General features: G+C 38.8%; 1 protein-coding gene across 2 annotated transcripts in view; it reads left to right on the top strand.

The window, feature by feature from the left end:
• The window catches only part of LOC119081944 (laminin subunit alpha-1), a 128,400-nt gene that overhangs the window by 105,724 nt on the left and 7,525 nt on the right, over window positions 1-15,151 (top strand). For both annotated transcript variants that reach the window (XM_037191208.1, XM_037191209.1), the window contains exons 15-27: window positions 6,348-6,638; window positions 6,695-6,834; window positions 6,898-7,632; window positions 7,707-7,882; window positions 8,002-8,642; window positions 8,701-8,918; window positions 8,978-9,789; window positions 9,855-10,051; window positions 12,455-12,748; window positions 12,838-13,004; window positions 13,067-13,825; window positions 13,891-14,321; window positions 14,382-15,033. In XM_037191208.1, the coding sequence (XP_037047103.1) occupies window positions 6,348-6,638; window positions 6,695-6,834; window positions 6,898-7,632; window positions 7,707-7,882; window positions 8,002-8,642; window positions 8,701-8,918; window positions 8,978-9,789; window positions 9,855-10,051; window positions 12,455-12,748; window positions 12,838-13,004; window positions 13,067-13,825; window positions 13,891-14,321; window positions 14,382-15,033 (5,513 nt within the window). The remainder of the gene's footprint in view (window positions 1-6,347; window positions 6,639-6,694; window positions 6,835-6,897; window positions 7,633-7,706; window positions 7,883-8,001; window positions 8,643-8,700; window positions 8,919-8,977; window positions 9,790-9,854; window positions 10,052-12,454; window positions 12,749-12,837; window positions 13,005-13,066; window positions 13,826-13,890; window positions 14,322-14,381; window positions 15,034-15,151) is intronic.

Genomic DNA, 15,151 nt, shown 5'->3' with positions numbered 1-15,151 from the left:
CCGAATTCATCCTTCTACAATGGTTTGTTCCTACTGAATCCATCCTTCTACAAACAGTGTAAATAAAGAGTTTGGTTTTTTCATTCTCCTACAAACTGTGTAAGGAACGAGTTTGATTTGTTCCAACTGAATCCATCCTTCTACAATTTGTGTGAGGAAGGAGTTTGGCTTGTTTCTACTGAATCCATCCTTCTACACACAGTGTAAATAAAGAGTGTGGTTTTTCATTCTCCTACAAACTGTGTAAGGAAAGAGTTTGGTTTGTTTCAACTGAATTCATCCTTCTACTAACTGTAAAAGGTAAGAGTTTGGTTTGTTCCAAATTTACTCATCCGTTTACAAACTGTGTACAGAATGAGTTTGGAACTGATTTCATACTTTTTCAACTTGAATAAGGAAGGTTTCTGTATTCTGATTGATCAACTGAATTCATCCTTCTACAAATTGAATTCGGTTTTTTTTACTGAATTTATCCTTTGACGAAATATGCCTCATTTCGTCATTTTGTTGGACCTTGACAAAAGGTCACTTCCTCAGAATGTGCGAATAGCGAAGAAGAGGCTATTCGTATGTACATTGTGCGAATAGTCACTTCATAATATGATGAGATGACGAATAACGCGAAAGCGATACATAGACAAAAAGTACTAGCAGAAAAATTCAAGGTTCCAATGGGTCATCTCTAAACTGATCACAGCATATGCTGTGTCGTCTTCATTAATCTAGTAGAAATAGTATATTACGTTGGGTGCTGCGAAAGTCATACACTACATGAAGTACCAATTTTGTGTTACGAGACGAACTCACAAGTGTGTATTTAAGCAACAAGGTTAGCATTAGGGGGGTCCAAAAAATAAAAGTGTCGAGGAAGTTGGCGGACCCCTGGGAAAATAAACCTTTATGGCCTCCTGATAAAAATTGTATATGGGGCCGATGCGATCCGAGTTGGTTTATGGGTCGCTCAAGGACGAAATGTGTGAAAAAACACTGAAATTTTCCATACATTTTTTCCATTACTTTGTATGGGAAATTTTTTTTAACGACAATATCAAACTTTTTTGGTCCAGACAACTTAGATTAGATGCAAAAGCAACAAAAATGCGTTGGTTCCACTTTTTGGAATTTTTATATCGTCTGGGCACACCTAACAATATTGATATAGACAAAAATCGACATATAATTTCCAAGTAATACAAAGTCAGGCGAGGTCACTATTTAAATTAAGTGTTAGGTGTCGTTGTAAAGGTAATGACAGTGGCTTTCTAACGAGCCCACACACAATAAGTTTCAAGTTGGTGTCTTGACGTAACAGTCATTTGAAAATTGCCTGAGTTCACGACCCTGACATTTTTGCACCAAAATCGATTTCTATATAGCTTCAAAAAATTGTTTTCGATAAAATTTCTTTTTGCAATGAAAGCTTATGCCATAAGCTCTCGTTAGACATGAATATATCCGATGCAAATCCCATAAATGTTTTGGAAGAACCCAAAGACTGAGTGAACAGATTACGAATCTATGACTGACTTAAGAGATGCGAATGCACTTACAAATCATTAAATCGGTCTCTTTGGATTATTCTGAAGTGAAATAATCCAACTCACCTTAAGAAGTGACCTCAGCATCTGTTAGTTACGTTCAATTTTTCATTAACCCTCATTTTCGTGGTTTTTCACATATTTCGTCATTGCGCGACCCATAAACCAACTCGGATCGCATCGGCCCCATATATATTTTTTATCAGTGGGTCATATAGGTTCGTTTTCCCCGGGGTCCGCCAACTTTCTCGAAACTTTTATTTTCCCATACGATTCTGGACCCCCCTAGTTAGCATAAGCAGATTGTCATTATCTGTTTGCTACCTTTTTGTAATGTCCACATCATTTCATAGAATAGGCGATTACATCTGGAGAAAATTTATTTAATAAACTTTCCTATGCAATTCTCAAAAGCTAATTAACATTTGGATTACTGAGAAATATTAGAAATTATTGAGCTGTAAATTTGAATAGTCCAGAATATTAAAATACACTATTCGCAGGCGCAGAGGTGTAGCATGTCGAGAATATTAGATTAGTTGGCGCCGCGCCAACTAATCTAATATTCTCGACATGCTACACCTCTGCGCCTGCGAATAGTGTATTTTAATATTCTGGACTATTCGCAGGCGCCTGCCAATAGTCATTATAATAATATCTCGCTATTGGCAGGCGCCTGCCAATAGTCACTTTAATAATACTTTCACTATTGGCAGGCGCCTGCCAATAGTCATTTTAATAATATTTTGACTATTGGCAGGCGCCTGCCAATAGTCATTATAATAATATCTGGCTATTGGCAGGCGCCTGCCAATAGGACCTACCTTAAATTTAATCGCGAAAGGTAAGTTTATCAATGGCGGTAAACTCTGACATTTGTTTCAACTAAAACTAAAATCATTTTAGACGAAGAAAGTCTTATTAGAATAATTTAGATGCTAATACTTTGGAATATCGCATAAAAAAATCTTCGTAAAGGTTAATACAAACATTCGAAAATTTTCTGACGAAATGCCTAAAGCTGGGTTATGAAACAAAAGCTCTAGATTCATCGAAATTCAAAGGAAAAGGAAGAGCCAATATGCCGTAATTTGTAAGAAAAAACATGTGTAAAAGAGACAAAAAGAACTGTTCGAAGTTTTATGAAGTACTTTATGAAGTTCCAATATTCAGCTCAAATTAGAAAAAAAGTTTTTATTCAGGCGGAAAAAAACTTCACATTCCCTCACCAGGTAGAGAGCCAAAACAACAACTTTTTCTCTCACCTTTTCTTCTATTTTTCGTTACAGTGGCATCACTTTTCGTTTCCAGTGACATCAATTTTCGTACCCACTCATGTCATTTTCGGACGTTTTCACCACCTGGGTCAAAAACAAAACTTTTCATACCTAGGACCAAAAAAGTGCGACTTCATCGCACTTTTTCTCCGTCTGATAATATACTATTTCGACACAAAACATGTTTTCCACACAGAACATGTTTTTCCATGTGAAACACATTTCTTATCTGAACCATGTTTCCCATTTGAAACATGTTTTCTATCTGAAATATGTTTCCCATCAGAAGCATGTTTCGAATCTGAAACATGTTTTATATCTGAAAAATGTTTGACATTTTAAACATGTTTTCCATTTGGAACATGTTACTTATCTGAAACATGTTCCTTATCTGAAACATGTTACTTATCTGAAACATGTTCCTTATCTGAAACATGTTCCTTATCTGAAACATGTTCCTTATCTGAAACATGTTCCTTATCTGAAACATGTTCCTTATCTTAAACATGTTCCTTATCTTAAACATGTTCTTATCTTAAACATGTTCCTTGTCTGAAACACGTTCCTTATCTTAAACATGTTCTTATCTTAAACATGTTCCTTGTCTGAAACACGTTCCTTATCTTAAACAAGTTCCTTGCCTGAAACATGTTCCTTATCTAAAACATGTTCTTATCTGAAACATGTTTTCTACCTAAAATATTTTTCTATTGGAAATATGTTTACTATCAGAAAAATGTTTTCCGTTTGAAACATGTTCTCCATTTGGAACATGTTTTCAATTTGAAACATTCTTTCCATCTGAAATTTGTTTAATATCTGAAATATGTTTCCTATGTGAAACATGTTTTCTATCTGAAATATGTTTCCCATCTGAAATATGTTTTCCATCTGCAAAAAAATATCTTCTAAAAACAACTAATACACTATCTTTAGTCGTATTGTTAACGATAATAAACAAACCACTGTTGCTACTTTCATCTACAACTGATTATAAAATTAACTGACTTTCCCTGTTTACATGGACCAGACTGTCAAACAGCTGAATCGAAATAGTCCACAAAATTGAAAGTCGCGCGGCCACTATACCACCTATTCGTATCAAAAGCCTTTAATGTGAAATTCTTCATTTCTCTTACTTCATTTTCTTCTCTGCTGAAAAACTATTCTTCCTTTTAAATCACTTACATTATCCACTCTTTGCCTTGTTATCATATACAATTAAATTGCCGGAGGCAATATAGACAGCCCCGTACGAAGTCAAATTTCATAAATTCCTATTTAAACAGCTATATACCGCTATATTTACCTAAACATTTCACAGAGGAATATGCTATTATATAGCTCTATATGCCTGTATATAGCTCAATATAGCTGTATATAGGTATATATAGATGTCCATATATGGAATCCCTGAAACCCCTCACACTTAACACATTATTTCCATGTTAACAGAAACTCTCTAAGCATCATTTTTCCCACTTTATATCACTTTTAATAAAATCCAATATGGCCGCCGGCAGCCATTTTGTTAGGAGACCGGAAATAGTACCGACGCTTTACATTCGTTAATACCTTTCAATCAAAAAAAATTCATGAAATTCGGTCAAAATTTACTCGAGATATTGTCAAAATACACCACGTTCACTGTACTTCCGAGTAGCCAGATAAGAGCTCACTCCAAGAGACCTAGCTCACGCTCCGGAGAACATAATTTCATAAAAAAAAATTTCCCTGATTGGTACGGTCAATACCTATCTAATAAAGCTAAAACAGACGAATATGTTCAAATGTGGCCGACCTACAAGCAAAAACTGCTTGCCGCCCTGTGCCTGTTCCACACCAAGGGGTCTAACTCACGAGTCGGTCATCCGATTTCCATAAACTTTTTTTTTGTCGATCGGTATTGTAAATACCTTTTATTTGACGTATCACTTACAAGTTTAACGTTTAAATGTCCGGAGATATCTTCGAAAAACCGTAAAGCACTTATTGGGCCACAGCTCGGGAGGGGTCGATCCAAAATCACTCATCTTCGAACTTAGCCTGTCTTTTGACATTACCAAACGGGAAAAAAAAGAATTTTCAAAATCGGATGCGTTTTACTCAAGTTATCGTGCAGACACACGGACAGACGGACAGACGGACAGACAGACGGACAGACAGACGGACAGACAGACGGACATTTTTTTTTCGCGGATTTGGCGAGACAACCACAATAGGTTTCCCCTTACTCAGGGAGTCCAATTCGACGTGTTACAAACGTATGCGTAAACCTATAAGACCCCAGTACTTCGTACGGGTCTAAAAATTAAAAGTCGGCCACTATACGACAAAAATCTGATAAAACTTTTAAAAAAAGGTACTTATTTCTATTGATTCTTTTATTTGCCCGGACGTAAATTACAGTATTGAGCCTCCAAATTATAAAATAAAATAATAAAACCTAAAATTGAACACTTTCTGTAGCAAAACAACGAAAAATTGAAAAAGATGAAAAATTCAAATTCAAAATAAAAAGTGCGCCTGAGAAAAAGGCTGAAACGGACGCATTTTTGCTATTTGACATTAATGACTTTAGAAACTCTAAAAAATCTTACGGTGTTCGAATTTAGTTTGAACACACTGTAAGCTAAAAAATGTTTGATTTGAGGTAATCCCACTTTCGTCACCAATATTCCATGTACCGAAAACACAACTTTTTGTCAGATAAATACCAAATTTAGGTGTCCCAAATCAAATCAGATGTTGTATTTGACTCACCGCGGTCCATTTAGCATATTTAAAGTTTAATTTACATTTTTGCACATTTTCATCAAATTTTGTGGCGAGATTAAAGTCTCAAAATCACCATCGGGGAACTTTGACAATCAGTCATGATTTCAAAAAATATTTTTAGACTAGATCATTTTTATAAAATAATCTGTGAAGCCTGGAGATTAGATTACCATGTTGACTCAACTTTTTATGTACACTGAGCCCACCGTAAAAAATCGATATATGTGACGAAGACCATAAACGACAAAATTTTCGAAAATCGATCTGGCGACGGCACAAAATTAAAGTTTGAAATTTTTTTTCTTCCATAAAATGATCAGATGGACCAGCTGAGTGGATTTCCGGCTGAGCCTTAAAAGAACTAAGACATTTTGTAAAAACCGCTACACCCTAATATATATATATGTTATACTTCATATAAAGCGGTGAATTATTATCGTAGCCATATTACTTATAGAGAAGCTTATGTTTTATGTAAATGCATCATTATATAGAGCCGATAGTGTTGTTGTTACACAGACTGTGTGTTTCAATGTGGCTTCACATTATTCGAGTGTATACCTGAACCGGCCGATAAATTAGTTTCGTCCTAAAGAATTATTATTTTTACACCCAGTTAATGCTATACACTTTCTAACTTGCAACACATTCAGACCAAGGCTATGATTAATTGTTAACTCCAACGTACACTTAAAAGTTTCGTTGTATGCCCACAACAATCAAGCTAATGTTCAATTCTATTTTCCATTTGCAGAATGTCGTTGCAATCCATACGGTTCGCTGAATCGATCCTGTAATAGATACCATGGACGATGTCATTGCCACGAAAATGTAATCGGCCGTCAATGTGACCGTTGCCAAAGTGGATATTGGCATCTAGAGTCAGGTCGTGGTTGCAAACGGTGTGCGTGTAATGGAACTGGAAGTGATAACGATGTTTGTGATTACTACACTGGACAATGTAGTTGCAAGCCAGGTGTTGGTGGTCTTGAATGCAATCAATGTTTGGACGGATATTATGGATTTTCCGAAAGAGGATGTCGAAGTATTTCTGGATTTCTTTTACGTTTGATAGCAACTGATTAACTAATTGCATTTTAGGATGCGACGAATGCCACAATTCGGCTTTCATCTGTGATTCGAAGAGTGGACGGTGCGTATGTCCCGAACTAAGCAAAGGTTCGGATTGTCAGTACTGTTATCCGAACTCGTGGGGATGGGAACATCGGAAAGGCTGCAAGGTAATTTAATTAAATCAAAATGTTTCTCGTTCATCACTAACATCGATCACCATTTTGTTCTAGCTATGCGATTGCGATAACTCAGGATCAATAGGCCAATCGTGTGACCTTTATACAGGTGATTGTATTTGTCGTGAAGGTTTCGTCGGTCGGCGTTGCGACCAATGCAGTCCGGGATACTTTGGTTACCCTGACTGTAAGCGCTGTGGTTGCAACAAACACGGCTCTCTATCGCTGGACAATGGTATCATCCAGTGCGACGATTTGGGCCAATGTCCATGTAAATCATTGGTGACCGGACACAAATGCGATCAATGCCGTCAGTCCACGTTCGGTATATCGCAATACAATCCTGACGGTTGTACAAGATGTTTTTGTTTCGGACGTTCGCAGAATTGCCATCAGAGCAATCTCATTTGGGGACAGATTCGATCTTATGGTTCTCGAAATTTGAGTGTGGAATATGTGCCATCAGAGTATGAATACGTGGTTGTGATACAGATGGAAGGCAGTAGAGTGTCAAGAGAAGACTCTGAAATTGAAATGATGTTCGGGCTCCATTTGATTCCCAGCTCGATTGGAAATGTTTCAGTTGGTTCGCGGACGCCGTATCGAATGCCGCTATACTTCCAGTTACCCACCCAATTTTATGGTGATCGTTTGACCAGCTACAATGGTTTCTTGAAATATTCTATTGCAACTGAGGGACAGCCAACACCTATCGATTCAAAGAAACTTAATCAATTTCCGTTAGTACAGCTACACGCTCATAACAACCTAATTCTGGATTATTTTGGTGTAAGTGCGGACAGAGTGAAGAAATTCAGTGAAAATGCAATTCTAATTGTGCGCTTGTCTTTGCATTCTAACAGCCGGTGATCAACGAAAGTCTATCACATGCCAACTACTCCATTCCTCTGAAAGAGACCCACTGGCGATATCACTATAATGGTCACAATATAACGCGAGCTATCATGATGACGGCTATGCAGAACGTTCGGCATATATTTGTACGAGGAACATCATGGACAGATTTCACCCAGGTCGTGTAGGTACAATTTTCATATTTTATTTGAAATGATTGATGTAATGATAACAGCACTCAACGATCTAAAACTAGTGTCGCCCTTGATGAGATCAATGTTTAAAACTTTCTTCTTCCTACAGCATAAGTAACGTAACATTAGACACTGGAATCTACGTGTCCGGTGCTAACAATAACGTTGCAATCGGTGTCGAGACTTGTGAATGTTCCACCGAATACAATGGTACATCGTGTCAAGATCCCGGATATGGGCGATACAGATGGAAGGACTGGGAAAAGGTCGAACAGGAACTGGAAGATTTTATCGGTCGATCCGTTCCGTGCAACTGTAACGGTCGCAGTGATGTATGTGATATCGAAACCGGATACTGTCGACAATGTCGCGATTCCACGGGTGGACCGAATTGTGATATGTGCCAAGAAGGATATTATGGTAATCCAGATATTGGCTGCGAGGCCTGTCCATGTCCGGAGACAAATCGTAATTTTGCGCGTGGCTGTAATATCAATAAAGGCAAAGTGAGTTGCATATGCAAAACAGGGTATACGGGTCAGCTGTGTGACAAATGCATGCTGGGATACTATGGTAATACGGAGGGATTGAATGGAAAATGCAGTGAGTGCGACTGTGATCCTGACGGCATCGTTTCGAATGAATGCGATGAAATTACTGGACAATGCAATTGCAAGCCAGGTATAACTGGACGCCGATGCGATCGATGCGACCAATCGAAATATATTTTACAGGATAGACAGTGTCGACGTAAGTAGCACCAAAAAGGGCGGTGGATTTTCATCATTCAGATTCAATTTCCTTTCAGTTTGTGATAATTGTACGCTAACACTTCTTGCTCGAACGGATGAACTGACTGAAGTTTTAGATGAGGGTTCCAGTCACATCGACTTAAGCGGTGTACCTGCCCCTTGGCCCAGACTAACGAGCTTCGAAAATCAGTCGGTGTTCGTTGAACAAAGGTTGGATGACTTCTACATAGTTCAGACATATGTGGAAGAGTTCGACGACGATGTTATTGAGAAGGTATAACACTCTCGGTTTACTATTTCCGATTTTACTGATATTCATTCACCAAACTTCAGCTCCTATCTAAAGCAACGCATCTTAACAAGAAGCTGCAAAAGATTTTCACCAAAGTTGACAAACGAAATACCGGCTCAGAGCTTGTGAAAAACGATTTCTTCGCCTTCCTTAACGAAACCAATCAATTGACTTGGAAAATCCAAAATACAATCGACGAACTGAACTACTACGGAACGCATGATCATCACATCAATTTACCAATGGCCGTTCACGAAGCTCAAACCTTACTCGACAACATTCGCAAGCGGTCGATGAATCATGAAAAGGCGAAAACGGTTCTGGCTTGTGCTAGGGAAGCCCTTGATTTTTGGTCAACGACCTCGGAAACATTGACGCAGCAGTCACTGGAAACTGATCAATTGAAGTATGACGTTGCAATGATAAATAAACGATTAGACGATGCTCTACAAATCGGTCATCGAACGCAAAATGTTCTCGACGCAGTCGTATCCAAGCATGGAAAAAATTTGCATGACTTTAATGCTCTTGTCGATCGTTATGCGGAAGCTGACACATTGAAACGGGACATATTCCAAGTGTTCAACAACAGTATCGTTCCGCAGACAGATGAACTATTTGAAGAAATTGGCGATGCACAAAATAAATTGCTGCAAATAATGGAAGACATAAACGTTTTGAAGGAAACCGTCAACGACACGAATGCTGAATGTGCGGATGGTTTGACGGATATTCGGGAAAATTATTTACCCGATGCCAAGGAACATGCTAACGATTTAATGCAACGAGCAACGGAATATGCACAGCTGTTCAAAAATACGAAGGACGGAGCCGCAGTTGCTTTGATTGCAAGGTAGGCCTGATGCGGGAATCATTATTTGTTATAACAATCGATAACAAGATTTCTGTCTTTTTTAGCACCGCTCACAAAGACATCACCGACGCAATTAATTCAGCGAAAGATATGGCAAAACAAGCCGTAAATGCTGTAGCTAAGAGTCAACAGGAACTCTATCCACCAACTGGTATGTCCGTTATCGATATCGGCATGAAATCGCTGGCAATTTCCCATGACATTCAGCAAGATGCTTTACGAGAAATTGACAAACTCGGAGGTGAGTACAAAAATTATGTTTCGTCGAAATAGGAATTTGCATTTCGAGAGAAAATAACAGGAACTACGCCGTCGTTTCGTACCTCTATTTTAATGCGCAACGAAAGATAATGTCGGTTCGTCACGCAAACTTTACCATAATTATATGCGCTCCGATTGTGACAAATTGCAAAAGTTTTATTTTATAACCCGTCAATGCAATGCGTTCGGTGTTTTACTTTCTAGTCTGCTAATGTAGAGGGTTTCTGAACAATCACATTTTATTACCGAGAATACCGAGAATGGCTTTAGTGGCAAGTTGTATAGTGGCCTCAACAACGGCAGGTGCCGACTGGACAATAGCGGCCTAGAGGAGGCCACTGACGAGTTTTCGATTCAGTTTCAGTCGCAGGCGCCTTTAAGAATTATTTTCGAGAAAATCAAGAAAATTTCGAGAAAATTCGAGAAAATCGTTCGGTGACGGGACATTTCTACCGTGTGGTCATCGTCCAGAAGACGAAAATAAGCAGTTTAGTTCTTGGCAATATTATTGCTCTGAGATTATTTTAGTCACTGAAAAAGCGATCATTGTCGCCCAGAACACGATACTATCACTCTCTGGACACAATGTGATATTATCCCACACGCAGTTTTGTGGACGATATTATCATTTTCTGAACAAAATTTACATCTTCGGGGCGATCTTCTGAGCGATAATACCATCTTTTGGGCGATATTATCGTCTTCTGGACGATATTATTGTCTTCTGGGCGATATTATCGTCTTTTGGACGATATTATCGTCTTTTGGACGATATTATCCTTTTGAGCGTTATTATCGTCTTTTGAGCGATATTATCGTCTTCTGAGCGTTATTATCGTCTGCTGGACGATATTATCGTCTTCTGAGCGATATTATCGTCTTTTGGACGATATTATCGTCTTTTGAGCGTTATTATCGTCTTTTGAGCGATATTATCGTCTTCTGAGCGATATTATCGTCTTCTGAGCGTTATTATCGTCTTCTGGACGATATTATCGTTCGAGTGTATAATGACACTGTCACGTCTAGTGTTCGACACAAAATCTTTTCTATGCATGAAACATTATTGACTTTGCTCCTTGAGATAACACTATTGACAGCTCATCGCTTTTTTGTCCTTGTTGTCTATAGATCAAGTTACGGTACTTTCAGACGTAACTTCACTTAAGTTTCGTTAGATGTTTCGTTCATTCATTGATTTGTACGAGATTTTTTTTAACGTGGAGTGGATGGCATTTCGAAACGTCCTTCAAGATGATCTATAGCAAAGCACTAGCCAATTATAGCCACTGTTGATATGATTGCAAATAGCCATCGTCCGGGTCAACTAGCAACCTTCCAAGTTTCCCTTAGAAATTCTTCTGCAAGAAAATTCCACAGTCAAAGGATTTCATTAAATTTTATTATCCTTTATGGAAATAATTACGATAATCACGATACTAAAATCAACCTTCAATTAATAAATAGACCCCCGTAATATTTGTTTAAAAGAAAAGGGAAAAGACAAGTCCCCTCATTCCGTTTTATTATAAATGCCACAACGAAACGTTTAACTATACGCTATGTGTGGGCTTCACATTCAATTCATTACGTTAAATTTACTGGAAGATATGTACGCTTTGCGTGGTGGTAATTGAAACATGGGATTTTAAATTAATGTTCGCACAATGAGAATAATTTTATTTCAAGAGATCCGCAAAACTTCACAACCCACCGTAATAGTATTGGTGATGAAGTATTTTGTTTACTCTCTGTTGGTATCGGTTGAATGGAATCTTACCCTGTATGTTATAATGATAAATTCACATCCGTTCTACGTGGGAAACTGCTAATTACCGTTTGGTACGACGCGCTTATGAACTTTTACATGTTTTCAAACACACGAATTGCCTTTGACACGTAAGGGTGTGAGGCGCTTAATTTTTCGTGTTAATTGAATTCGAAGAAAATTTGCATCACACGAGGGAGAGGGATGAAGGAACTTGACAGAAATTAAATTGCGGTTAAAACTTTTAGTGTTTCAGGATTAGGTAATAAATTGCGCTGTGAAGAATGAATTCATTTTACAAAAATTGTCTGCTTCGGGTGGCTGGGGTACTTAAACTATTGAAGTAGAAGATTTTTGCTTAACAATTCCAAAACTGAAGCAAGCAAAACTGCATATTTTCCTAGTTTTCCGGTTTTACCGCACCATATCAAAGAATGAATTCCCTTTACAAAAATAATTTTTTGGGCTTCGGGTGGTCGGGGTGTTCAAACTATTAAAGTAAAAGATTTAACAATTCCTAAACTAAAGAGAATGAAAGAATAAACCGGTGGTTATGCACTTTGCCATCTGCGAAAAGTTGACTTTGATATTAACTTTGATTTGAATATTGTCTAGATTTGGAAGACGATCTGAAAGGACATCAAAAGGTGGTTGATACAATTAAAAACACCATTTGGCAGACAGGATTGGCAAACAACAACATATCTTCGACCCTAAACACTCTAAACAACAATGCGACCATGAAAATAGTCGTCGAACATCTGAATACATCGGCCAAAATATCGGACCAGATGAGAGAAGTGCGCAGGGGTGCCGTGGACATTAGCAGTGATGTATACAAATTGAAAATGAAATTAACCTCGCTCGAACCGCAATGGGATACAAAGCTTGGCATGGCCGAAGAAAATGGTATGCAATTGCCATCGAACATTTCTTTGTCACGCCTTGCGGTCGCACTTGATGTATAATTTCTTTTTCTTTTCATTTCCGTCGAACAGTATCGCAATCATTGAGTAATATTCGTGCAGCTAATAACACCTTGAACAACATCGAAATGATTTCAGCCAAACATAATGAAAAGTTTCGAAAATGGAACGAAACAGTTGGCTCACAATTGCAAGAACTTCGTGATAAAATAGCCAAAGCCAGGCATGCAGCTGAAGGCGTAAGTTTTCAATTTTTTTTTTACAATTTGCATGACCGCATTCATAACGTTTCTGTTTCAAGATTCGAGTATCGTTGGAATCCAACACCCCGAAATGCATACGTTCCTATATACCACATGCATTCGGCCTCACCACATCGAATACCATAAAAATGTCGATAGCTTTAAGCATGAACAGCGTAACGTCTCCGTTGCTGTTTATCCAGGGCGACAACTCGAAATTTATTGCCATTGAAATGGTAAAACGAAAAATCCGACTCGTTTGGAATCTGGGTGGTGATACAGCGATTGTAACGCACCCAGTGGAAATTCAAACAAGAGATCCGAAATATGACGACGCCTGGTATCAAATTGAAGTGAATCGAACAATGAATTTGGGAAGCTTGGTCGTTCGTCAGATGACCAATTTGGGCACATACGTTCCGGCAAAGACAAACACCGGCTTCTCGAACAACGAACATACTCGCTTCTTGATAACGCCAAACAATCGAATATGGGTCGGAGGCATACCGGCCGACATTAAGCCCAGAGAATTGCAATCGGATGTTGGCTTAGGTGTGATCGTTCATCAGGTAGTCATCGACGATAAACAGATTGGCCTGTGGCATTTCGCTCACAGCGAAGGGGAGTGTAATGGGGCAATGTTAGGAGCGCATGGTGAAACGTTGACATCGAATTCGAGACATTTTAATGGTGAAGGATATTCTGCCATTTCTCGTGTTGGTTCGAAATTGTACAGAAACAATTTCTTCTCGCTACAAATGACGTTCAAAACGTTGGATGAAAATGCGCTACTGTTTCTGGCTGTCGATGAGAAAAATGTAAGACATTTGTACTCAAGCAAATTTGCTCACAATGCGGCTAATCGAAACCATAATTTCCATAGAATCGTTCCATTTCACTAACGCTACACGATGGAACTTTGGTGTTCCGCATAGATTATGGAGGAGAATCGAAACTAGAAATCAACACGACGAAAAAATACAATTCCGGCAAATGGGTGAAGGTAGAAGCGTCCCGCGCGTTTACGAAAAAAACATCTGAAAATGGCAACCTGAAGGTGAACAATGAAGAGGAAAAAACTGGCTCGCCGACGACACCAATCACAGCTAATCTGCTTCCCGAACTATCTGACTCAGTTTATTACGTCGGTGGAGTGCCACCCGGTTTCCGGTCAGGAATCACTAAAGCTCCTGGAGCTGATCATGCATTCTTAGGATGCATGAAAGATCTTCAAATAAACGACGATGCTTACGATCCGTTAGATAGTTCGGCGTATTTCGGGGTCGAACCAACGTGTAAAGATAGCCTGACAAAGTAAGTGGAAGAAAGAAGTTCTCTCAAGCATTTGGTCACTGACAAATTCGTATTTTGCAGGGCTGGATTCTATGGCAACGGATTCATAGAACTACCATCTCATTCGCTACGAAAGAGAGCCAGTTTCGGATTCGTCTTCCGAACGCTACAACCCGAGTGTTTGATCATGTTGTCGGCGTATCCACCATCCACCACTGACGAATACGATTCCAAAGACAAAAAGGGAAATTATTCCGTATCATTGGTTGAAGGTCGTGCGCATGTGTGGATAGATGCTGGTACGGGCCGATTGGAATTAGTGTCAAACGTAACTGTTAACGACGGCGAATTCCATGTCTTGAGTGTTCAGCGTCAGGGTCGCAAATTCGAACTGCGCATTGACGATGAATTCCAAGCCAGTCGAAGCTTTACATCGAATCGGTCGGCCATCAATATGCCAGGTGAATTGGGTGGCTTGTACTTCGGTGGAGCTCCCGATTTTCCGGAATATGATAATTTGGTGCCGGTGGCAGCGTTTGTCCCGTTCCAAGGATCGATCAAAGATGTCGTTTTTAACAATGGGACGATGTTGTTCAATCAGGCGTTGAACTTTACAAACGTTCAAATTGGTCGAGCGGGTCCAGCTATGGGCTACCAAGGATTGAATAATGTGCTGATGCAAACGGAACCGATTGGAAAGAGTTTTACCGCTGCTCCTGAAGGTTGTCACAGGGTGAGTGTTTGATCAGATTTTCTTCTTTTTCGTTTTTTTTTCGCGTTTTTCTTTTGCTTTTTGGTAGATTTTTATTAGAAAAGTCGTAACAAATCACTCGAATATATTTAGATTGTGA

The sequence above is a fragment of the Bradysia coprophila genome, unplaced genomic scaffold (genome assembly GCF_014529535.1).
Source record: "Bradysia coprophila strain Holo2 unplaced genomic scaffold, BU_Bcop_v1 contig_373, whole genome shotgun sequence".
NCBI classification, from domain to species: domain Eukaryota; kingdom Metazoa; phylum Arthropoda; class Insecta; order Diptera; family Sciaridae; genus Bradysia; species Bradysia coprophila.
Note: the sequence above shows the minus strand (reverse complement) of the source record. Positions and strands in the feature narration are given on the sequence as shown.